This window comes from Dipodomys ordii, unplaced genomic scaffold (assembly GCF_000151885.1).
Source record: "Dipodomys ordii isolate 6190 unplaced genomic scaffold, Dord_2.0 Scaffold24, whole genome shotgun sequence".
Lineage (NCBI taxonomy): Eukaryota > Metazoa > Chordata > Mammalia > Rodentia > Heteromyidae > Dipodomys > Dipodomys ordii.
Genome location: NW_012267240.1, coordinates 6,249,060 through 6,275,753, shown reverse-complemented (window position 1 = coordinate 6,275,753; position 26,694 = coordinate 6,249,060). Strand labels below are relative to the sequence as shown.

Here is a 26,694-nt window from a genome sequence, read left to right as displayed (position 1 = left end):
TGGTTTTGGTATCAGGTTAATCCTGGTTTCACAGACTGAGATGGAAAATGTTTTTCCTCTATTGTTTTGTAAATGAATTTGTGTAGAATTGGTTCATCATACTGCAAAACGGTTGGTGGAATTCATTCGTGGAGCCATCTGGGCTAAAACATTTTTGTGGGAATTTTTTTAAACTAGAAATGTTACTTTCTTCGTTAATGGACTGTGTTACTTTTTTAAAGAATGACCCAAGAAATGTATCATTTTCATCTAATTTATCCAATTTATTGGCATAAAGTCATTATTTCCTGATTATCCTTTTATTATAAGCTCTGTAAGGTTGTCTGTTTTCTTGATATTGGTAATTTGTGTGTCTTCTCTTTTTTTTTCTCTTCAGTCTATTTGGCTAGATGTTTATTAGTTTTATTAATTTTTTCAAAGTCTAATTCTGACTTATTTCCTATGTAACTGCTTTTCTTTTCCCCTTATTGCTTTTCTCCTGCTTGCTTTGGTTTTAATTTTTTCTTGTTTTTTAAGGTGGAAGTTCAATTTTCTTATATGCTTCAAAGGCCTGCCACAAATTCTGATATGTGGTTATTTAGATAATCATATTTTAGAATCTTTTTCCTATCTGTGGACTATTTAATGTGTTGTTTACTTTCCAATTGCTTAAGGGATCTTCTATGTATATGTATGTATATATATATATATGTTATTTATTTGTAGCTTATCTTTTGAGAATAAACACTTTATTTCAATTCTTACAAATTTGAGTGTTCTCCATGAATTTTCCATATTTTGCTAGAAAAAGAATGTATATTCTAGCTGCTGTTGAGCAGAATGTGCTTTTCCCTTAGTAGAGCACAGGAGTTGTTTAGTCAAATACAAAATTAAAATACCAATTGCCCTAATCTGTCTTTCCATTGATTTTAAGGGAGAAATCTAAGATTATATTTCCATGTTAATTTTTCAAAGTTGTTTTTAAGTTTGCAGCTAGATTTGAAAAAAAATCTCATGTTCCCACCTTCCACATGGTGTGAAATGAATATTGATCATACAGATATTTTTCTATTCATATTCTTTCAGTCTGGGCCTACATGTCCCATTTTGACATGAAATGGGATATAGGCTAATTAAATATATGGCTCCCGGGGTCAGACAGGCCTGTACTCAGATCTTCATTATCTATGTGTCCATGAGCACATACACAGCTTCTCTTTGTATTTCTATTTTTATTTTTGTGAGAAAATAGTTTTGATAAAGATATCAAAACACCTCTGCATGACATGTATATTAATAGCATGGCACTGGTACTATAATGTGATTTTAGGGAACTGTGGGAAGGATCTATACATATTTTTCATTGTAAAACTTCTGATAATACCTGAATTTCTTTATCAGTCATTGATCCATGTGTCAAACACTGTCCTCTGAGCTTTATTGAGTATAGTGTGGATACCTATGGAGAAGGGTTGCTTATTATTTCCTTATTCTATAGTGAATTTGTTGATTGGATAACTGTTCTTAGTGACAAAAGAAATAAGGCAACCTGATGAAAATGGGCACCAGGAATCTGGGGCCCTACAACAGAAAGTGCACAGGACTGGACCTATCATTTCCATTGGAGGTAGTCAGTTCCTCAAGTCTTGAATGCCTGTGCCATGTACATGAAGTGAAGCACCAGGAAGACACCTAGAGATTTAATTATAGGAAGGAAGAAACAATTTATGTGTATTATGTCTAATGTTTAAGAGATCCAGTTGAGAAAAATTATTATATTACTGGAATTATTCAACATAAACATTCTGGAATTAGAAATAGAACAAACAGTAAAATCACAGCTAAGCTCAGTAAACATGCAAACTATATTTTCATCCAACAAGTATTTGTTGTACCAACCAGTGGAAGGTACTCTATTGGATAATGGACACATGAAAGTGACTGTGATAGATATGGTTTCTGTTCCTAAAGGAAAGAAATACAAAAAACAGCACAAGAGATAGGATGAGAAAGGCACAAGGATTTGTGGGAGTACAGAACAAAGGCATCTAAACTCAGCATCCCTGAAGTGACCTAGAGGTAAGTAATCATGGGACCTGGGAGGGGTGCGGAGGAGGGGAAGATGAAGGTTCCAGGAAGAAAGAATGGCTCTCCAGAGGACTTCAGCTCTAGAAACACGAGGCCATGAGAAAATTCCTAACTTAGTGGTGACCATCTGAAACATTCAGCATTACCCAAACTCAGCTTGAGATGAGTCAAGAGCAAGATGGTAGTATAGTAATCCATTTCACAGAGTTTTTCAAAGAAAACCTTGATAATGATGAAAAGAATGACAGTAGGTCAGGCTTGTTGATGCATTTTATTGTGAGATGGGGGAGTCTGATAAAAAACTAGAAAATGACCATGGTGTAACAAGGAACTTAAAAATGAAGAGTCGGATTGGTAACTTACATACATGAATACAGGAACAAATTGGCACAAAATGTTAAACATTGTTCCCAACACTGTTTATATAAGGTAATCCTAATTTGGCTTGCTAAAGAAATGAGTTTTATGGTTAGGCTAATCTCTTAATAAAACAGCAGAGCATCATGCTATTAGTCACACAGTGAATTTCAAAATTTAAGAGTTTTATATTAAAAACGGGGTAAAGGTAAAATGACTTGATTGTTGTTGTAAAACTAATACATTCCCATTTAAATTCTGTTCTACAGTCCAAGGCAAGTATAAATGTTAACATAACACTGTTAAATCAAATCTCAATGCAAGAGAACCAATTGCATCTCTACTTTAAATCTTATCAACTTTCCAAATTTTCATACTAAAATATATTATTGTATTAATACAAACTACAGTATTATACACTACACTGTGTAATAAATAAAGAAATATAAAAATAAGACACATAAATATAAAAGTTTTCTAAAACTAAAAGTACATATGTCAGTAAGAAGGGTATTAATACTGCCAGGTTTGAAGACATACAGTACAAAAATGTTGCACAGATCTATGAACTAAAAGAAACAAAATAATACTGATAGGTAAAAATCAGCTAATGTTGTTAATAAATTGGGTCCATAATAACTAACATTTGGAAACAGTTATGAGCCAAATAACAATGGCATGTCCATGTCTGAAATGCAAGTACATGGATAAAGCAGATTAGAAAATTTCCCTTTTGTTTCTGTAGAGAAATTCTGAAAATCAATTATCAGAAAACGAATACTGAGGAATTGAAGGGTGATATGTCCCTGTGTTTCAGTTTCTCTGACAGAGTCAGTGGTTTTTAAGTTTTATTTGGGAATTTTGATACAATGAATAAATCAACAAATGCTAGTTATTGTAGGCCACACACTGAATGAAGGCGGGTTAGAGCCTTGAAAATACTGAGAAATGGCACTTACAGCACTCAGGTCTTGCTTAAGGCCAAAGGAGATACAAACCTTCATATCATATCCTTCATATTTGCTACCACATACTCAAACACAATCTTGAACACTGATTCTGACATCTCTGTTTGTCCTTGCCAGTTTCAACACTGTTAGTCCCTGCAGTCAGAACTCAATGACCATCTTCTGAACTCCATTAAAATCACATGAGTAAGGAACTTCAGTTCTTCTATCGGCTGCTTCCTTAAGGCTGACAATATGCTCCACTATGACATCTAAATATTAGAAATTACTACCTTCTAGAATGGATTTATAAAAGGTAGTTTTCATGGTTTGGAATTGCATTATAGTTCTCTATGAAGGGAATTTTGTAGTGCAGAAGTTCTCACATTTTAGAAACATAATAAAATACTGAAGCGGATTTAGCATATGTTTACCAATAAAAATTATAAAATTTCTCCCAATTGTACAGCTTAAGAATGAACCAACATAAGAGAAATAATACTGATAAAATGAAACAATGCTAGATGCTTATCTAATAATCATTTTCCTTTAACCTGTTCAATCTTTGCTTTCTGAGTCATCGAAGTTTCTAATCTGCTTCGTGTCACAAACTTCTTCCTAACTTTGAAAACTGCATGAAAAATTACTAGGTCTGAGGTTCAGGCACACCTGGATTTTTTTTTGTATTTTGTATTTTTTCAGTTCTGACTTTACACAGTAGTGATAGGAATCACAGCATAGGGTACTGTGTTTCCATGAAAAGCATGGATAATATAGAACAGACTTCATTACCAATTAGAACTTATTTTCCTTCTAGAAAACTATTAGGCTTCATTTGTTTTCTCTTCAGACACCTGCTCAGTACTCTTGCTTACTTTTTGTTCTAAGTTGCCGGCCTGGCTGACAGCTCCGTCATCCTTCATTGGCCCTTCAGTGTTTGCTTCTTTTCTTTCATTCTCTGCCTCTTCTACTTCTTCTTCTTCTTCCATTTCTTCCTCCTCCTCCTCTTCTTCTTCATCCCCTTGTGGTTTTCCACATTCCTTTTCTTCCTGTAATTCTTCTATCTCTTTATCTTCCTCCTCTTCTTCCTCCTTTTCACTGTCTTCATCCTCTTCCCTGGTCAAACTCTCTCTCTCATCTGAGTCACCCTGTGAGGGAGAGGCTCTGGCACCAGCATGCTCATTCATTAGAACTTCTGGCCCTGCCTCTTCCTGCTCTGTGCTGTCGCGTTCTTCTGCTTCTCTCTTGCAATAGGAGTAGCGGTGATTCATGTGCTGAGAATAAGATCCCGAGTGTGAGAAGCGCTTTCCACACTTGTCACATTGGTAGGGCTTTTCTCCTGAATGCAATCGCATGTGTTCAATCAAGTGATGCTTGTGTTTAAATGCTTTTTTACAGATTCCACACTCATGAGGTCTTTTACCTGCAAGATAAGAACAGCTATGAACCAAAAGTGCTGCTAGATGAATACAGTTCTTATAAGTGTCAGGAACAATTTAGGTTGGGGAAAGGGTGGGGTTACAATTCCATGTTTAAAAAACTTCCAGTAAGGAGCCAGGTTCTGGTGGCTCACACCTGTAATCCTACCTATTTAGGAGGCTGAAGATCACCATTCAAAGCTAGCCTGGGCAAGAATGTCCGCGAGACTCATATCTCCAAATAACCACCAGAAAATTGGAAGAGGTGGTGTGACTCAACTGGTAGAGTGCTGGACTTGAACTGAAGAGCTGAGGGACAGTGCCCAAGCCCAGAGTTCAAGACCCACGACCGACAAAAACAAAAAAACTTCCAGTAAGGAAATGGAAGGACTTGAAAAAAATCATACTAAGTGAGGTAAGCCAGACTAAAGAAACATAGGTCTCATGCTTTCCCTTATTTTTAATTAATAGTATACGTCCAGGAGAATCTTAGCAGATAATAGCTCAATAGCTACATACATATGACCATATAAGATGTTGCTAAGCAAAATGAACTCCAAGACATGGACACTAGAGGTTTTTCTTTATTGTTGTTGTTTTTAATGTATTATGTAATTTCTTTTTTCCTTTGTGTTTTTTTCCCCTATGGTTTATCCCCTGTTGTCACTGCATTTGATTTTGGTATCCACCCTGGGTATTGTATATATGTTTATCTGAATTAGGGAAGGGAGGGGGAACAACAAAATGGTGAGATAAAGGACAAAGGGGGAACCAGTGCAACAGTGATACAAGACAATGTGTTGGAAATGTTCTGTACAATTTCGAGGGGTAGAAGGGGAAGGAAAAACGGGAGAAAAATGAGGCGGGGGTAATAAGGTCAATAAGATTTTACTCACTAACTTACTTATGTAACTGTAACCCCTATGTACATCACCTTGACAATAAAATCAAAATAAAAAAACTTTCAGATCTTAAATTCTCTGTTCTGTAATATAATAGTATGATCTCTTGTTTATATATAAGAATTCAGTGTTACATACTTTGTAGATGAAAAAGTCAGTGGGACTTACATAAGATAGAAATGCTAAAAATAGAAGCATCATGACTCTGATGAGCGTAGACAGTGAGTCCAGAGGCAGCAAGGAGGGATAGAGGTGCTTCTCAACTTAAAAAATATTGACCTACTTTAAGATCCTTTAAATACCAAACTCACATACACAGAGTCTATGTACTGGGGTTCTTAAGGTTTACAAAGGTTTACAAAATGCTTTACTCAAAACCCAACAAACAAGCTTTCCTCTTGAAGGCAATCTTGCCCCACTGAGAATATACAAGCTCAAGAAATGCAGCTTCTCACAGAACTTACAATAGCTGGGTCATAATCAGGCTGGTGCTATTCTAATTTCAATGTGAGCAAGAAGTGAACATTAAAAATACAGCAATGATTTAAAAAGTTTTCTTGTTAAAGATAGGATGTTCTCATATGTATTTTAAATTCTGGCATTTGTTAACATTTAATTCTTGCCCTGAGAAGAAGGAAAATTTTAATTTTTCTTGGTGAAAACAACTAGAGAAATACGTTTGGAGAGACATGGCCCTCTCTTATGTATATAACCTTTGGTAGGTGGTACTGGCATTTGAACTCAGGCCTTTATGCTTGCCAGGCCAAGTGCTCTACCACTTGAGCTGTGTTACCAGACATTTTTTGCTTAAGCTATTTTTTCTTTTTTGGGTCCTGTCGTGGGGCCTGAACTCTGGGCCTGGGCACTGTCCCTCAGCTCTTCATCTCAAGGCTAGTGCACTACCACTTGAGCCACAGCGCCACTTCCAGCTTTTTTTTTTCTTTTTGCTTATGTTGTGCTGAGGAATCGAACCCAGGGCCTCAGGCATGCAAGGCAAGCTCTCTACCACTGAGCCACCTTCCCAGCCCTAAGCTATTTTTTTTTGAACAGGGTCTTGTGTTTTTACCTAGACAAGCAGTCTATACAGCAATCCTCCTGTTTATGACTCCTGCATTATTAGGATGATATGCATGAGCTACCAATGGGGTGAGACAAGGTCATGTTAACTTTTTTTGCCTGGGTTGGCCTCAAATCACACTCCTCCCAACCACCACCTCTTGAGTAGCTGGAATTACATGCATGAACCACCACACTTGGTCTATAATATTCTTTTTAACTCCAAGAACTACTGAAGTGTTAATGGAAAGTACCTTTGAATCTGTAGATTGTAAAAGGGGAAGCAATTCTCTGTTTCTTCTCATAAGAGTAAATGCTTTAACATAGCTGATAAGGATATAAAATACGTATGCATACTGTAGCCAAAATGGCTGGTAAAGGTGATGGAAGATGAGGTAGGAGGTTGAAGAGCTTATGATAAAACCAGACACTTCTATGGCAAACCTCCATTAGAGAGAAATGGTATGTGGCAGGCAGTTTTGATTGGCTAGAAGGAGTCTACTGTAAAATTATCAGAAATTCTGTGGGTTGACTAGAAGCTGACTTAAGTTTGAAATAAACCATGCTGGAAGTATTTAGGCCACAGGGATCTGCAAACACTACTTTTGTATCAGGGCTTCCCCACTTCAGAGAACCAGTTATTAAAATTTACTAGCACTCTGCTGGATAGTTGGAATCAGCCCAGAAGTTGGCAGTGTTTTCAGTAAAAGCCAGTAGTAAATATTTTAGACTTTACTGGCCAAACAGTCCTTGCTACCGACACTCCAATCTGTCTTTCTGGAAGAGCAGGAAAGTGGCTATGGCTGATAAGCAAACAAATGGGTGCATTGAACCTTTATAGGGATTTGGGAATTTGATTTTTAAATAATTTCACACCATAATTACTCTTTTTCAATAATTAAAAAAGTAAAAAAATTCTTAAATTTGGGAGCTGGTGGCTCATACCTGTAATCTAATTATTCAGAAGGCTGATATCAGAGGATTGAAGTTCAGAGCCAGCCAGGTTGGAGGCATGGTTCAGATGGCAGAGTTGCAGCAAACAAGCCAAGCAAGCAGAAGGCCGTAAGTTCAAACCCAGGTACCAGCAAAAAGACATTTTTAGCTCACAAACCATAGAAAAACAGGTCTAGCCCCATATTTGGCCAGTTTTCCCAGTTCCTGAGTTGACCTAAGGAGTGTATATTTTGTTGAAGATTATACAGAGCGACCTTAGAATCATCCAGTTTAACCTCTAAGGCAGAAATTCTTTATAAAACACAAATACCTTTCTGATCTATGAGTGAAAAGGATCCAAGGCTTGCCAGAATAATGGGCAAGTCCTAAATGCTTAAGCATCCTAAGATGCAGACAGGTCATGTCTCCCCGTACCTTTATCCTTCTGGGCTCATATTTTACTGACAGATGCTATGTTTGATCAGTATAGCATACACTTGCAGCCAGTGAATGTGGACAGAATAAATGCCATGTCAGCTTAAAGGAATTAAGTCATTATTGGAATAAATCAAAACAACACAAAAACAAAGGAACTACTAGGTCCACAAAGAAGACAGGTAGTAATATCAGGATTTGAGATGTAGAAAACAACATGGTGTTTTTTTCAGTATGCCATATAACAAGTAATTTTGTAGAAGACGTTGTGTTTATTGACATACCTGTGTGTTCATATTTGTGTCTCAATAATGAGCTACTCTTCTGAAATATCTTATCACACAAGTCACATGCATACATTCCATTTTCTGTCTTCCTCATTTTCTTTTTGGGAGGTGTAGAATCAGAGTCATTTTGATCCTCCACATTTGATACTCCTTCTGAGCTAGTGTCTTGCCTTTCATCCTAAGAGAAAAAACAGAACATTTAATTTCAAATTAAAAGATAAACCAGAGATGCAAACAAAACATAGGTTTCAGCACTACCTTGAAATGTACTCTCGGATAGTGGACCCTAGCAAGCCTTGTGCTCACTACTGCAGATGGGCATGGCTGGGTCACAGCTATGGACTGATACGCACAGAAGAGAGGCTGCAGAGTATATAGCCAAAACTGTATTAAAAAACATACACTCATTTGGAGTGAAAAGAGAAAAAACCAAAAGAAAGAATGCAAATTGTTGTGGCAATAAAATTTAATTGGTTTTGAGTTATGATTTTATCATTTGCAGACAGTTTTACCTCATTTTTAGTGTATCATTTAAAAATTCTTGGTTTCCCTACATAAAAACTGTGAGTCAGTGTTTAAAAGTATATTTAAATTGTACCCTTTAGAACTCTGGAGGATTTTGAAACACTCTCTGGTCCCCTGGACAAAAAGGTTTGGACTCCACTTTCTAATGGAGAAGCATGGAAGAGCAGTATTTTTAAGGAAGAGCAGTTTCTAGTCAAAAGGAATCGTTAGAATTACAGTAGAGTAAAAATATTCAAGCAGTCTTAGGGAGAAAATATGGGCAGAAGACCCTCCTGGGAATAGAATACTCCTGCAGGGAGCCCGTTACAAAATTAGGTCAGGTAATATTGTTCCAGTCTCTTGCCTATAAACTAAATATTTCCTAAAAGTACAAAGAAGCGTTCCACATTTCTTGTGCTTTTTTTTTTTGTCGGTCCTGGGGTTTGAACTCTGGGCCTTGGCTCTGTCCTTGGGCTCTTCAGCTCAAGGCGAGAGGCTTTCAGCCTCCTGAGTAGCTAGGATTACAGGCATAAGCCACCAGTGCCCAGCCTTCTTGTGCCTTCTTAAGGCAAAAGAAACACAGACATTTGTTTGGATCATTGTCAGCTACCCACCTATGCCAAAATAACCACTACTATTTCCTCTAGTCACATGATTATGTAAAATGTTAAAAGCAGCACCCCCACCCCTTTTTTCCTTTCTTCAGTTGTGAGGCCTGAACTCTGGGCCTGGGCGCTGTTCCTGAGCTCTTCAGTTCAAGGCTAGTGCTCTACCACTTGAGCTACAGCGCCATTTCCGGCTAAAAGCAGCCCATTCTTGTATTCAAAGATGTGTAAACTATTTCATGTACAAAAATATAGATAAATTCACTAGATCTGTGAAATATTTTTCAAGAGTGGTTACAATTTTAGGAAACACAGTAAAAATATTTAAGGGAAACCCAAAGCAGCAAATATATATTTAAGTATTTAAAAAATATTAGACTGTACCAACTTGCTGCCAATATTTGCATTAAAGATCAAATAGTGATCACTGGTGTCCACTTGATTCAAAAAACTGGGAAGGTTAGGGACATGTAAAAATCTTGGACAATGAGATATACAATAGTCACACAACACAGCTCTATCTAAAACTGGCATGGAGTTTTTGTATGGCAAGTTAAAGAGAAAAATGCATACAGATTCATGATCACAATTCTTCATATATTATCACGTCTCATTATTATCACTGTTCATAAACTATCAGCCAATTTACTAGATGAGTTATCTGTATACTTCCTGTTTGTCTCATTAAAGCTATTTATAATGAAAGGTGTTGTTAAAAGGTTTAGCTAAGTCTGCCTAATGTAAACTTGTGAACATATTTACTAATGATAACAATGAGGCAGAAACTATTAATTTTGATATTTAACTATAAAAAGGAGAAACAAAGAGTATTACGTTTGTTCTTTACAGCCTTAAGTAGGCTTCTAGCTGAGATGTCATTTTTCATAATAGAGTAATACTTTTAAGTTTAGGTGATACCTTAAGACAGTGAAGACATGCCACAAAAGTTGAAGCAAACATGGATCAATTCTCATGTGTGCCACTACTGGGCCATGAACTCAAGCCCTTGCTTTCAATAGGCTTTTTATACCATTGTTGGGGCTCTATCACTTCAACCACATCTCCAGTTCCATTGTTTTACTGGTTAAGTGGAAATAAGAGACCCTGGATTTGTCTGCTCAGGCTGGCTCCAAAGTGAGATCCTTAGATCTCAGCCTCTTGAGTAGCTAGAATTAGAAAGGTATGAGACACCAATTCCTGGATTGATCCATTTATTCTTTGGTAGTACCTAGGTTTAAACTCAGGGGTTCTCCCTTGCTAGGCATGTGCTCTACCATTCAAGCCCCTTTCCTCTGGTTGCTTTTGAGATAGGCCTCACTTTTTGTCTGGGCTGGCCTAGACTATGATCCTTTTAGTCTCAGCCTCCAGAATAGGGAGGATTACAGGTACCACTGATACCCAGCTCATTTTTTTTCCAGTCCTAGGGCTTGAATACAGGGCCTGGGTGCTATTATCCTTGAGCCTCATTTTGCTCTATCACTTGAGCCACAGCACTTTTTTTTCTGAGTAGTTTGTTGGAGATAAAAGTCAAACAGACATTTCTGTCTTGCTGCCTTCGAACTGCAGTCCTCAGATCTCAGCCTCCTGAGTAGCTAGGATTACAGTTGTAAGCCACCAGTACCTGGCTTTTTTTTTGGTCATGGGGCTTGAACTCTGGGCCTGGGCGCTATCCCTGAGCGCTTCAGGTAAAGGTAGCACGCTACCACTTGAACCACAGTGCCACTTCCAGTTTTCTGGTGGTTTATTTAAGAATCTCATGGACTTTCCTGCCCGTGCTGGCTTGGAACTGCAATCCTCAGATCTCAGCCTCCTGAGTAGCTAGGATTACAGGTATGAGCCACTGGTATCCAGCTTCATTTTTGTTTTAAATGTAAGTATGGAACAACCAAATTGATTCTAGAGTGATTGGATTATTTTTCAACCTAGCACTAACTAACCAGGTTCGGGATGGCTGTTTTTTGTTTCTTTACCTGATTTCCATTTGGCTGGATCACTTTCAGGGGTGGTTCCTGGATTGCAGGGCTGACTGTAGTTGAGTATGTGTATGCAACCTGTGGAATTAGAATAGTCTGCTTATTGGCAGCGAGTGCTCGTAAGCATGGAACACTGTTCTGGTCAGTAATGGCCACAATTGTGGGTAACTGGGCAGTGACTGTAGGTATAGCAATATTTATGGGGTTGGCACTTGGGATTACATTTACAACTGGTTCTGAGTCTGTAACACAATTGTCCTTTTGTGGCTCCTTTTTTGCACAAGACAAGTTCAAGGGTTCTTCTTGGACAGAATAAACACTGTTCTGGTAAACACTAGTGATAGTTGACCTTTCCAATAACTCTCCCTGCTGCTTTGGTAGTGAAAGATCAAGAGGTTCTACTTGTGGCTCTTCCTGTGCACCTTCTGCTGGGTACATGTAACCCTGTGTGTTTCTGGCTGAGGAGAGGTTTAAAGGTGATGGGGATGGTGTACTACTTCTGGAACCATTGACTGTTGATCCCACTGGTAAACCTGGAGAATTCAACATCTTCAGAGGACTTTGTAGACTTATTGTGCTGTCTTGGGGTTCATCTGCATTTGTAGATTGGTGCTGTTCCTCATTTTTTGCAGGTATATTTACTTTGCCTGGTTCAGGAGAAGACGGTTCAGAAGATTGCACTGAAATCTGCCCAGCTTGCATCTTTTCAAACCACTTTTTTACTACGTCCAGTGGTAAGTTTACCGAATCAGCAATTTTTGAGAGCTCTTCTGCACTTGGTTGTGCATTCAGAGCATAGTAGGCTTTCAGGAGAGACAAGAGATTCTTTAAAGGAGGCTGACTGGGAGACAAATTGCCATCTCCAGTACCCGATGAAACAGAGGACTCGGGCTTCTCAACTTCTGGGGCTGGGAGTGGAGGAGGCTGAGCAGGCTGCTTTAGGTCATAGTGCTTTAACTCTGGAAGTGCATTGAGGTCACCTGGACAATCATCGCATAGAAGGCAAGTGCTATCATTCACTCCCCCTTCAAAGCTTTTGTCTTTCTCAGTTTTAACAGTAAGATCTTCTGGTAACTTTTCACTTTTGCAGCTGTTTGCAGGAACTGGATTTTCTTTTTTTAAATTTTGGGGAACAACTTGAAGTTGGCTAGGCTGCTCAAGACTGTAGTTGATGATAATTTTGGTTGTTCCATCTTGATCAACTAAAGGAAGACTGATGGCTGAAATAACAGAATGGCCGCCTGGTTGTATGGATGAAGCATTGATTGTTTCTTGTTCTTTGGATGCAAGATTGGCTTGATTATTCTCCAAAACTTGCCTTATTACATTACCATCCACTGCCACTTTAAGTACATTCTGAATATCACTTAAATTGATACTTATGGGAGATACCAAGCCAACTGTTGGCAGAACAACAGCTTGCACCACACCCTGAGGAGAACTGGTCGCCTGCAATGGGCCACCACCACTAAAAACCCCATTTTGTATAGGGGTTGAACAGTTGATTCCTGAAGCAACCACAATGGGTTTGAATTCATAATCCACAGGCTCAGTTTTAATTTGGTTTACAGAGAGTTGTTCTTGAAGGGGCTTATTCTCTATCTTTTGCCGTATCTGTGGTCGTGTGGGACTGCCTGGTGATGCTGAAAGAGATGGTGAGGAACACTGAGACGTCTTGAGTCCTGTTCTTGGTCGTCCATTCACAGGCATCAAGCTGATACATTTCTTACTGCTTATATGTGAACTATAGGAACCAGAATGGGAAAAACGTTTCTTGCAGTTTGGGCATTCATATGGCTTCTCTCCTAAACAAAAAATTACAGATTGTAATTTCCAAAAAAAAAAAGCAGTATCATTTAAAAAAAGCAGGATTAACAAATATACCTGTGATATATCATTTGTAATCATTATTTTAGTTCAAAGACCACATACATTTTATAAACACTAGAAAACCTTAGCCTGAACTATGCATGCTAACCAATCAAGGAATATTCTCAGCATATGTGAGCACCATTTCTGCTAATCTTTGTAACTAATTAGCTAATTTTTCTCAAATACAAAAAATAATTCATCCAACTCTTTCAATTAGCTTTTCTTATCCTGTTTTACACACCTATATCATTTACATATTTTATTCTATTCAATCAACTGCAGGAGAAAAACTATGTTAGAAGAAAGGAAAAAAGATCTCTCTTAATGGAAGGAAATACCTAATATAAGGTGTTGCTATAATCATTGATTTATTAAATTGGAATGTATATTATCCCTAAGGACACAAGTTCTTGTAGATTTGCAAATCATCTTGAAGATTTTATTTTTATACTAAAACGTATTATATTCTTGATAAAATACAAAGTTTGTGTGAACTGGCAGGAGACACAATACAAGGGATTATGGAGGCCTCTGTTAAACTGTTCTCCAGATTTCCCAGGAACACAAAGCATTTATTCTCATCAGCCATTGGAGAGATGTTGACAGAAAAATTTGGAGAAGAATTGAACTGAATAGAATATTGTCATAAAGTCTAATCTATGGTTAGAGTTCATGAATTTATATTCAATATGTTACAAACTATTAGCCCCAGTAAGGTGTGAACCTGTGGGTCCCAATGGTCATTTAACTCATGTATTTGTCCCACTTCAGGTTTTAAAGAGCCCATCTTTGAACCTTTATTAGATGAATGATAGCTAATTATGAAATATGATATCAATTTGTTTACTCAGCATTATAATAAAGCTCTTTTTCTCCTTTTTTTTTTGGTTTTTGTTTTTGTTGGTCGTGGGGTTTGAACTCTGGGCCCCAGGCACTGTCCCTACACTCTTCAGCTCAAGGCAAGCGCTCTACTGCTTAAGCCACAGTGCCACTTCTGGTTTTCCAGTGGTTTATTGGAGATAAGAATCTCACAGATGTTCCTGCCTGGGCTGGCTTTGAACTGCAATCCTCAGATCTCAGCCTCCTGAGTAGCTAGGATTACAGGCTTGAGCTACAGGCGCCTGGATCTCCTTTATTTTTAAAAATGAAATCAGCAAGGAAGTCAATGTAAGCTTTGCTAATTATACAACATCAATGCTGCAAATTTTAAAAAAATGAGTAATTTCTTTTTTGAAATATGGTTGCAGATTATATTTTATCTTTACAAACAGGGAGATGATAAAGACTAGTGGCTTTGAAGTAAAGATGACACTAGCACTCGTTTAGTGACTCTGGACAAGTGAATCGAGCTCTTTGAGCCTCCATATTCTACCTCAGGTTTTCTGAGGACTCTAAAGGTAATACAAATGTATGTTAATAACTAGTAAGTGGCTGTTCACAGTCAAGTTTTCAATACATATTAATTAAGTTACTCTTCTTGCTCAAAATTATCTTTATATTCTGTCACTGTGAGAAAGAAAGTCTACGGAATAATTATTCTAAAGCCAAAGTTACTATATTGGAAAACCCTTTGTTCCCAACATCATAGCTTTATGGTGTATTTCTTAAGCACATAATTTAATTTACCTTTGCTAAAGTTCTCAGTAGTTTAGCCTGGAAGTTACTCCAATAAGCTCCACTACTCAGTTAAATGTACCATAAATACTGGATTTTTTTTTTGTAACAGCAGAGGTATTTGGTTAACATCTAATGTAAAAATTTCCAGGCTAAAACCACTAAAGCCATGGAAAAATAAAACATTATTCTCTGGGGAAGAGCTGTGCAGGTGTTCTGTCTCACTCCTAGTGCAGATTTGGGGGTATATAACTCAGCTTGCCATTGCTTAGCTTCTACACAGGGTGCAAATACCTGTTAATACACACAATTCTGCATAGGGTTCATCATTAAAATTCACATTTTAGCAACCTACAATTATTTTAATGTTATAAAACATAATAGAGCAACAATCCAGGTAATTTTAGAGAGCAAAATTCTGGTTCTTGATCTTCAAATCCTTTTAAAAATCTATCTGAGAAAAAAACATTATAGAAGTTGCCAGAAGGATTTGCAGTTCATTGCTTTCCTAGCATGAAAAGCATGCTGATGATGCTTTCTACATTCCCTGTGGTGAGAAACAACCATTTTTATTTAAATTTCCCATCTACTGTTGATTGATATTTGTAAAATGTAGTGAAAATGTCTAGCAATATCTTGGTATAATAGTTTTTAAATGCTCACTTTTCAATTTCTGCATTAAGTCTTCAAGAACCAGTAATGCATGGCTTGTAGCCTGGCACCAGTCCTGGGATGACACTTGAAGGAGCATGATCCAAAAATCTCTTGGATTAAACCAGACTATATGGGAGCAGTATACTTGGACTATAACCAAGAAGTCACCCTGAAGAAATGCTTTATAAAAAAATTGTGCTTTGGTGAAATATCATTGGCTTCTTTCGAAGAACCTGCTTTAAAAAAGACCCTATCAAATTCTCTCTGCTGTATTATTTTAGGGATATTTCAAAGGAGGACATAAATTTCTATTTTTCTCTTTATAATGTTCCTAGGAGCAACTTTTTGTGGAGTTAATATCAGGTCTTTAAACTTTTTCCTTATATAATTCTTCATTATAATTATTTGCTATATTAAAAGTATAGCAGACTTATATTGGCCACCTATATTTTTGTAGTTCTGGGATTTGAAGTCAGGGTCTCTCACTTGCTAGACAGGTGCTGAACCACTTGAGCCTTGCCTCCCATCCTTTTGCTTTGTCCTTCAGATAGGTTGTCACACTTTTACCTCTTCTAGCTTTTGATCAGGATCTTCCTATACCTCCACCTCACAAATAGCTGTGGATCAAGAGTTGGCTTGTTTTTAAGAAAGAGTATAGCTAGGATTGTAGGGATAAGCCACCACACGTTTGCAGCAGATAAATTTTAAAACTAAGACAGGTATAAATACCTAAAAATGGATTGCTCAGAATACAATTGGTAGTTCTATGTTCCAAAAAGGAGTCTAAATTCGCATTCATTTTAGAGCAGTTGTCTACTGTCATCACATGTGAAGCTGTTGATCACAGAACTGACTTACTGGTTGAATCAGATCTTAGATAACAATGTAGGATTTTGCAATTACATTTAAAATCTTATTTATAGACCCATATCCTATGCTTCCCAACTTTTTGTATAAAACAATCTGATAAATCTTCCTATACAACTATATGGATCCTCCTCTGAGTTTTTCTTCCCTTTTTTTCTACACTAATTTAAAACCCTGTTGAATTGAATCATCTATAGTATGAAGGTACGTTATTTCCAGGATTGGTGATACATGCCTGTAATCCCAGCTACTTAAGAGGTTGGTTTCAGGAGGATTGAAAGTTCAAGGCCAGCCTAAGCAAAGGCCTAAACACTGCCTACCCTTCAAAAGCAGGTCATTGAAACTATATTATTATTGGTGAACACTGTTTCACAGCAGACAAGGTACTGCAGGAAGTGGCAAAAGCTAATCTCTACTTTTTAGAAACATTTATCAAAAGTGTTAATATAAATACTTTTTTCCATAAGAATCTTGGTGCAAACACCTGCACGTGACAATATGAGTGATACTGAACCCAGGGATGTAACTTCAATGATCAATACAGCAAGATTCCACAATGTCATGGTTATCACCAATCACTACCCTCAATGCCACCCAACTGCACTTTCTGTAGGGAAATGTTTGTGAAATGTAAATTAAAATTATTTAAATAAAAACAACATATTATGTGTATGTGTGTGTGTGTGTGTGTGTGAGAGAGAGAGAGATTAGAGTTTTATGGACATTTCTGTCCAGGTTGGCTTTGATTTTGATCATCAGATCTTATCCTCTTGGGTAGCTATGACTACAGGCATGAGCCACTTGTGCCCAACTTCTTTCAATAGATCCCAAAAGATGAGTTTTAGCTCCTATAAAAATCCTATTTTTAGAAGATGGCTTTTACTGAGGAGGCAGATTGTTACACTCAATGTAGTTGTAAACAAAATGTATCTAATATGATCCAAAGAGAAAATTATAACCAAAAAAATTTCAGCATAGTACTACTATTAATTTTTTCCACATGTATGTATGTATGTATGTGTGTGTACGTACACACACGTGTGCACACATGCGTGCATGGGTGTATATATATATGACATTTGTAAGTAACTAAAGCTGTGCTCACTAAGGAGAAAAAAACAACATATCAAAATAATGAGAGGAGATTTCATGTTATAATGTGAGATGCTAAGTTTTCTTGTAGCTTATAGATAGATTTTGTTTAGGTAGAATCTGGAAAGATATGAAAATACTAGCTCTCAGTGTTAATCATAAGTATCTATTTTCATCAAATATGATTCCCTTTGTAGTAATCGTTTATAAGCAATGGTGTAGGTAAAGTAAAAGGTAACCATGATGGGGAATTCTCTTTTCTCCATGTTCTCATCAATGTTATAGTTCTTTCCTGTGATGCCTTCATTCACTGGCTACATAGTACCTTTCTGTGATTTTCTTACTGAGTTTCCATTTCTGATTTTCTCATGTAAAGGCTGCATCCACCTTCTTACCTCCTTTTTCAAATATCATCTCTACCCAAAAGAGGCAATGAAATTAACATTCAACGGAAAGCTTACGTGGTTTTAGGACATACTTGTTAAAACATGCTTTATCATCTGCTTTATCGTCTTCTGATTAAGAAATTTGGAGTATGTCATATTAATTTGATATACTTCAGCTAAAGGTAAAGGTGTTAATACAATACTATTTATAAACTCCATAGTAGTCTTAATCCCCAAAGTAAAGCAAGTAATTATTAATTATATATGTGCCTCATATTATGGTAGATCTATTACCACAGGTGCTTTAGCATGCAGGATGCAGAAAGAAAGCAAATACTTACCACTGTGAATTCTTAAGTGCTCTTTTAGATGGTGTTTGTATTTGAAAGCTTTTCCACATTCAGTGCACTTGAATTTACGATTACCCCCAGACTGCGTCACATGTCTCTGTAAGAAAGAATTGGTGTTTTATTTGTAAAGGAAAAGGATTTTAGACATAAATATCATCCAATCTGCTAACAATATTGCCACTGGTGAGTTTGGTAATTGTTTTGTTTCTTAAAGACCTTAAATTGTAGCAGTTACAAAAATGCAACTCTTAAAATTATACCAAATAGGATGTTGATTGTGGAAACAGAATTTTGACATAGAGAAAAAAAATCCCAACTTTATTTCAAGTATCAGAGCTATGTTTTATTGATCATTTATTAAGCAATATGGTATTTATTAAATTTTAAAATAATATACACTTTACTAGGAACTAGAGATTATTGTTTCTGGTCTCTGATTTACAGATAAAGAAGACAAGTCCAAGATTATTTGATGAGCTGTCTAAAGCACAGTAACTCAATTGGAGAACAAGGTCATAAAAAGAGGATAGGACCATGGTGTTTCCATTCTTGTCTCTTTTGATCTACTCTCTTCCTAACAATTCTCTCAAAAAAAAATTCGAAGTCCACTATTATTAAAAGGCTTCCTTATCACACTACAGAGTAGTGTACCCTATATCATCTGACCTTCAATACCTCTACAGACTCATCTGTCTCCCTCCCATTTGCTCACACTGGCCATGGTCCTGTTTCTTGGACAGCATAAACGGGTCCCTACCTTGAGGCTTTTCAATTTCACTGGCTTTCCAGTCAGAGATACTATTGAGGGAGGCCCCAGTATGTCAAGACTGGCTCTTTCATTTTATTCAGGGCTCAGTTCAGATGTAGCATTCTCAGTTCTTCCTACCCCATAAAAGTTAGCAGCTTCTATCACTTTTCTTCTTATACTGCTTTATTTTAACTTATACTGAGTTCTGTTTGTTTTATGTTGACTACTAATGTCTGTAACCTTACATTAGGATATATTTTGTCTTTTTCATTCTTGTCTTCTTAACCTAGAGTAAGACCTGGCATATAATAGAAACTCAAATGTTTGTAAAGTGAATACAGTAACAAGACATACTCACTTTTAGTCATAGCATGATTTCCAACAGTATGAAGAGGAAACTGTGGCAGCAGTTACAGGACAGGGTTACTGTCAAATGTCCTATTAACACACTCTTTGCCCAACACTTGTCTATTTTGTGTCTATCTCAGAAAAGCACCTTACTGCCCTATCTTTGGTATACCACGTTCAACAGAACATAGTAAGTAGGCAGTACTTGTCCCAACAGTATCTTCTCTGCATTCATTTCCTCCTTCTCTTCTCTTCATATTCCTTTCCATAAGTTCCTTTGGGGACTTTACCACTAGCCCATTATTGGAAATTCTGGTATTATACATTGAACCACCTTTCATTCATGGAATGAAACCAACTCTAGAATGGTGTTTGATATTTCCAGTATTCTGTTTATATGTATTTAAAAGAGAATTCTTGTGTTTTTCTTTATTGGATATTTGTCTGTAATTCTTTTTTGTTGTGTCCTTATATGGGTTTGAAAAATTCAGTAATGGCTTCATGGAGGCAATTGTGTTGTATTCTTTCCCTTTTGTTTTATGAAAGAGTTTGAGGAGTACTGGTGTCCTTCTTTAAAGGCTTGGTACAATCAGGAGTAAAATCTACCTGTTAGGGTCATGGATGTTTCTTTTTAGGGGGAGGTTATTATTGCTTCAGTTTCATTGCTTATGTATCTATTTAAGAATTTTTGGTAGGTCGGCTATATCTAGTAATTTACCTATTTCTTTTATATTTTCTAGTTAATTTCAATATAGTTTTTAAAAATATTTCCTTATTATCTTTTGGATTTCATTGGTATTTATTGTAATATTCCTTTTTTCTTTTATTAATTCTCCTCTCTTTTCTCCTTCTTTTAGTCAGACAGGTTAAAGGATTACCTATTGTGTTTATCTTTTCAAAGCACCAAATTTTTGTCTTATTGATGGTTTGAACAGTTTTTTGGCCTCAATTTCATTAACTTCTGCATTAATCTTTAATATTTCTTTGTTTGCTAATTTTAGTTTTAGCTTTTGTTTTTCTAGGATTTTGAGGTTTATCATTAAGCTATTAATTTAAGATGTCAAATGATCTTCCTTTTTTCTGCTCTTTTGGTTCTCTCTTATCTATAAACTTTCCTCTTAGCACTGTCCTTGCTATATCCCAAAGATTCTGGTAGGTTTTGTTTTTGTTTGCATGAGATTTCCAGAACTTTTGGTTTTCTTTTTAATTTCTTCTGTAATCCACTCCTCGTTCATCAGTGTATCTTTCAGTCTACAAGTGTTTAAATATTTTCTGTAGTTTCTTTTGCTATTGAATTCTAGTTTTATCCTATTACAGTTGAATAGAATAGAGTTACTTCATTTTAAAAATATTGGTAAGACTTGTATTGTGTCCTAAGATGTGTCCTATTTCCAAGAAAGTTTCATAGGCTGCTAAGAAGAATGTCCACTGTGTAGCTGCTAGGAGAAATACTCTGTAGAGGTCTGCTACATACATTTGATTTATAGTGTCAATAACTCTGACATTTCTTTGTTGTTTCTTTGTCTAATCTATTGGTGAGTATGGGATACTGAATTCTCTCATCATCATTGTGTTGGGTTTATTGGTGCTTTTAAGTCTAAAAATGTTTGATTATTGATGCTGGGGACACTGATATTTAGTGCATATTTGTTAACGATTGTCATATTATCTCGATAGATCATTCCTCCTATTAACATGGAGTTACCTTTTTCTGACTAATTTTGCTTGGAAGTCAACCAGATGATATGTGTTTGGCTTCTCCTGACTGCTTTAGGGGCCTATTTGCTTGGATGAGCTTTTTCCACTCATTTATTCTAAGACAATAGTTGTTTCTGCCAGTGAGATGTTATCTTTAGTCTTCTTCTTTCTTCTTCTTCTTCCTCTTCCTCCTCTTCTTCTTTCCTTCTCCCTCCTTTCCTCCCCCCTCTTCCTCCTCATCCTCTTCTTCCTTTTATTTTTTTAAAGCAATACACGGTCAGTTCCTGCTTTTTAATAAAAATAGCTATCATATGTGTTTAACTGGAGAATTGAGACAATTAACATTCAGCCAATATCGAAAAGTATGTAGTGTTTCTTGCCATTTAATTTCACCTTTTCTTTTTTACTGTTTGATTCTTTCCCACTGTTCATTTGTTTTATTTATCTGGTGAGATTAAATTTCCCCACATTTTGTTGGTTATGTATATTTTCATCTATAAGAACAACTGTGTTACATAACATATTAGCATTCTTATGTAATATTGTAGGTGATTAAGAAAAAATATTATTTGTAAAGCAATTAAGATTTGGGGGTAAAATAAAGGGGCTATGATGGAAAAAAATAAGGATATAAGAAGATGCAGTCAAAAGAGTGAAATGTGTGCAATGAAAATAAAATAATAGTGTGAAGGAATGCAGGTAGTTCAGTGATCCTGGGGAGGTATACAAGTAACAGATTGCAGTTGGATAGAGGAATTAAGAGGAATAAATACAGGTTGATAAACTATCAATAGAAAAATTGTAAAAAATGAAATCAATGCAATGATAAAAATTTAAAAATGATAAGGTGATGTTAGGGAAATGAACCCTAAGATATGTATTCAAATGTTTTTTTCTTTCATGCCATTGATTCTACACATTTATAAGATGATTTCTTTGTTGCTTTGTATGTCCCTCCACCATGGTATAACCCCTGCTTTCACTGTATTTGATGTAGGTATAATTTGTGGAGGGGAAGGGAAAAAACAAATGGTTTAAATAGGGATACAGGTGGACCCATTGCAACAATGAGATGTACAAGTCCTTATGTCGAAAACGAACTTTACAACTTTGGTGGGGCTGGGGTGGGGGATTGGGTGGGGGGGAGGGGAGAGGATGGGAAAGGATGGGAAGGGGAAGCAAAGAAGGAGGCTACAGTGCTTGATAAGAAATGTACTCATTATCTTGCCCATATAATTGTAACCCCTCTGTACAGTATTTTCACAATAAAAAATTAAAATAATTAAAAATGGAAAAATGAAACATAACAAAATTTTTCATTTTTTGCTGAGAAATGGATACTATCTGAATTCTGTGAAAGTGTCCAATATTTTCCTCCAGTGTTTGGTTCACTGATGTCTATTCGTATCTATTTAATAGTTAGTTCTGAAAATTTCAGAGTGATGATTTGAAATAATTTGTCTCAAGCAGCAGCTCAGGGGGCGGGGGCAAGGAGGGAGCCCTTAGTAGCAAGTGATATGGTAACTGCTTCAGAGGGATATAATTTCCAAGGAGTAAAAGCTCCTAACTTCCCTGTTGGGAGGGGTGTTTTGGCTATGTTTATTCTAACAGCTTGCCTATCTGGTTCTCTTACCAAAGCAGCTTTTCCAACTGGTGGGAGTTCCTATATTCAGACAGGACTGTTTTGGGATCTTGCAGACTCAGTAGATATGAACAGGCAGGACTTCCTGTTGGGAAGCCCAGAGATCTGAGCCAGTGGAAATGCCTTTCGTGAGTGGGACTGCCTTTAGCGAGGGACAACTCCAATCACACAGGTAACACCCTCTTGCCTATTTTCTGCAGTGAGAAATCTATCCTCTTCCCCAAGTTTGTCAAATGAGTCCTTCAGTCATGTACAGTACACAACTTTTATCCTGTATTCTTGTAGTTTAGTGTCTATGAAGAATCTAAATGCTCACGTGTGGCTATGGCCCCAGTGGTCTTAATTGATCTCTGTCTTACCAACTCCCCACGCTGGACTTAAGGCTAGCAGGAGGCATGGACCTATTCTACAACTAGTAATGCAGGCTTGTGCCAGGGCCCTTTGCTTTTGTGCTCATGACTTTATTTCTCCTCCCTCTCCTGAGGGGTGTCAGGCAAGGGTTTAGAGCTTAGTACTTTTCTTTTTTCCTCTGATGTCTATGATTCTCTTTGTTTTCTGCTGTTTTACTACTTCCTTCTTAATCTCAAAGGTTTTTCTCCCTTTCTTTCTTCAAATAGTTGACTTTCCTTAGTTCCATGATTTTTTTCATTCAATCCACCATCTGGCTCTGAATTGAGTCATTTGATATTTAAAATTAGAGTTTAATATGTATCATTTTGAGTGCTGATAGCTGACCATCAATAGGAATTTGTAACAAAAAGGATAATTGGTAACGCTCCTAGATTTTAAAACTAGGTATTAGAGCTGGGCACTGGTGGGTCACACCAGTAATCCTAGTTACTCAGGAGGCTAAGATCTGAGGGTTACAGTTTGAAGCCAGCCTGGGCAGGAAAGTCTGTGAGATTCTTATCTCCAATAACCCACCAGAAAACCTGGAAGTGGCACTGTGGTTCAAGTGGTAGAGCTCTTGTCCTGAGCTGAGGAGCTCAGGGACTGTGCCCAGGCCCAGAGTTCAATCCCCCCGACAGACAAACAAACAAACAAACCCAAGACAACAACCCCCGAAACCTAGATAATAGAGCTAATAGTTTAAACTTATAAATTTATTGTTTAATGGTTTAACATAGCTACATAGCATCATTTTTGGCTTATGCTTCTAGAAAAATGGGGCACAGTGACATAAAATTAGAACAAATCATATGAAACCAAATGAAATTGAGTCTTTTGAGTGAAAACTTAAAACTTTAGATATTTTAAGTAGGCGGCTTCCCTTTACAGGAAAAATCCAGAGTTTTAATACTGAGAATAAATAATTATTAGTTTAAGGAAAATTTTCAACTTTTTCAATTTAAGTCATGTGGTAACCAGTATTTATTTTCTTACATTGAACATTTTGGAAGAATATAATACAAAATATTCAAAATTTGGAGGAATGTTTGTTATAGGATTTGCAAAATAATTAAGGATGTAAAGAATCATAACATGAAAATAAAAAATTCTCTACAAATAACTGCTTCCAGCTTTAGAAAACTGTGGATAAGACAGTGTCTATTACATCCTCTTACATACCATAAAATGCTTACCTCTCATTCTAAGTTGAGTTCACAAAGTTTGGAGAATGAATGAATTGCCCTTTCACTTACCTGATCTCTTCCTGACTTATGTGATGTCATGTGACGTTCAAGTTGGGTTCTGTATGCAAAGGTATAACTGCACAGGGAGCAACTGAAGTTATCTTCATTCTTTTCATGGCGATATTTAATGTGTTCTTTCAAAGAGGTAAAGCGTTTATAACCTCTATCACAATATGGGCAGGTAAGTAATTGGGAAAATGCATCTGGTGTTCCTGTAAGAGAGATTTTATATTTTAAACTAACAAAATTCAGAAAATATTACCAAAGGTACCACAGAGTCTTGATTCTATGTGCCAGATATTGTGCTACTCATTCCATATTTCATCCTCAAAACAACAGAATACATTATCTTTATTTTGTTTACGTATGTATGTTTTTAGTTTGAACTCAGGGCCTTACACTTTTTAGGAAGGTGCTCTAACTATTGAACCATGCTCCAATATTACATCTCTATTTTAAAGGAGAAAATATGATCTTCAGAAAGGTTAGAGAATTTAAGCATCACATAGTAAAAGATTTAAGTCAGTACTCAGAGTAGGATTTATCAGTCTGCTATGTTTTTCATTAACCCATAATTAACTACACAAAATAACTACACAAAATAAAAATAAAGATATGGGTTACATTCCTGAATGTATACATACTAAAGTGTTACCTCTTTCCATTGGTAAAGACTGTTGCCATTTATTGTTTATTCTTTTAGGTTTGAGAGTGACACTACAAAGTTGTCTTATAGAGTAAGTAGTACACAAAATACGTTTTCAAGATCCTTTGATGGTTGTGTGTGGCCACATGAAGGAATTCAGATCAGGAAGAATGTACGTGGGAGTGAAGGAGTGATAGGGACAGATGTAGATCTGGCACATTTCCCATGTGACCCTTCATGCTCATTCTACTGAAATCCAAAGACAAGTTAATTGAGAGTAGCATGCCACATTTATTCACTCAAATAAATCAGATAATGGCATGATTTAAAAACACCATTATCTATTTTTCCTTAATTTGACCTTATTGAAAAAACAGGCAACCAAAGATAATTTTGTAACTATCTCCAAACCCTTCATAATCTCATATATTACTTCACTAGAGTGAAGTAATACAAATCACATACTAAGAACATGAACTCAAAACAGCTAGTCAAACATATTGAACTATGTATCAAATTTATTAACTATCAAATAGCCATAGCACTGGTATATTTTTGAGAACAGCTTGCAAAGAAACTTGAATAAGATAATTTTCTCTTGGGAATGATTCTAATATAACCCTCTTCTTTGTGGAGGAAATCATGTTATATTTTGTCTAGTATAAATTTTCTATTTGTACAGGCCAGTGGGAAACCAATATTTAGAACCCTCTTGCCAGAATATGTGGTCTACATTATTGATTTTAGGTGGTTATAATGGCAAGAGTCAAAGTCCTTCATCCTGGGTATTTCATTTCTAGCAGTATAATGCCATGTAATTCTACTAATCCAGCTGTCCCTATTTCAGGATCATAGAGTTGTCTACTTTCTTTTTTTTAATTTTAATTTTTATTTTTTGTTAACATACTGTACAGAGGGGTTACAATTACATGGGCAAGATAATGAGTACATTTCTTATCAAGCATTGCAGCCTCCTCCTTTGTTTACCCTTCACATCCCTTCCCAGCCTCCCCCCGAGTTGTCTACTATCTAATCTCCTTGACTTTTCTGCCTGGGCTGGCTTCAAACAGTGACTGTCAGATCTCAGCCTCCTGAGCAGTTAAGGATTAGAGGCATGAGCCACTGGTACCCAACAGTCTGACCACTTTTAAATTGTACAATTCATTTTTGTATCTGTGGCCTTGCCTGTAGTTTTCAAAACAGAATTCCTTAATTTTAATGTTTTAAATTTTATTTGGCAGGTAGCATAACATTTTGATTAGCAGTGATATAAAACCTTTCAAATATCCCTTGAATTTTTCCCCACTGATTCAAAATGTGTGATTATTAATTACTGGGGTACATTAGACTATTCATAACTTTCAAGGAAAGAGCAGAAAAGCATTTTTAATCTACAGAGATAAAAAAAAGTTTCTAGGGATAATCGCTTTTTCAATGTAAGAAATGAAAGAAGAAATGGTAGAGCATTACAATGTCAGTAACAATATATAAGTAGCTGACCAGGGTACTAATGTCTTAGTTGAGAGTTAGTAACCCGCATTCTTCAAAAATGTATCTGTCTGGCACACTGGTGGAAACTACTCTAAAGGGCTCTGCTCCAATATTTTAAAGTAAGTTTTTTATTGTGAAAATACTGTACAGAGGGGTTACAGTTACATG

At 36.4% G+C, this 26,694-nt stretch overlaps 1 protein-coding gene across 4 annotated transcripts in view; it reads right to left on the bottom strand.

The window, feature by feature from the left end:
* Positions 1 to 2,319: 2,319 nt before the first annotated feature.
* Zeb1 (zinc finger E-box binding homeobox 1) overlaps positions 2,320 to 26,694 on the bottom strand; it is a 158,579-nt gene continuing 134,204 nt past the window's right edge. For all 4 annotated transcript variants that reach the window (XM_013014715.1, XM_013014716.1, XM_013014714.1 and 1 more), the window contains 5 exons: positions 24,399 to 24,601; positions 18,311 to 18,416; positions 11,482 to 13,289; positions 8,400 to 8,580; positions 2,320 to 4,794 (listed from right to left, as the gene is read on the bottom strand). In XM_013014715.1, coding sequence (XP_012870169.1) covers positions 4,196 to 4,794; positions 8,400 to 8,580; positions 11,482 to 13,289; positions 18,311 to 18,416; positions 24,399 to 24,601 — 2,897 coding nt within the window. In that variant the 3' untranslated portion in view covers positions 2,320 to 4,195. The remainder of the gene's footprint in view (positions 4,795 to 8,399; positions 8,581 to 11,481; positions 13,290 to 18,310; positions 18,417 to 24,398; positions 24,602 to 26,694) is intronic.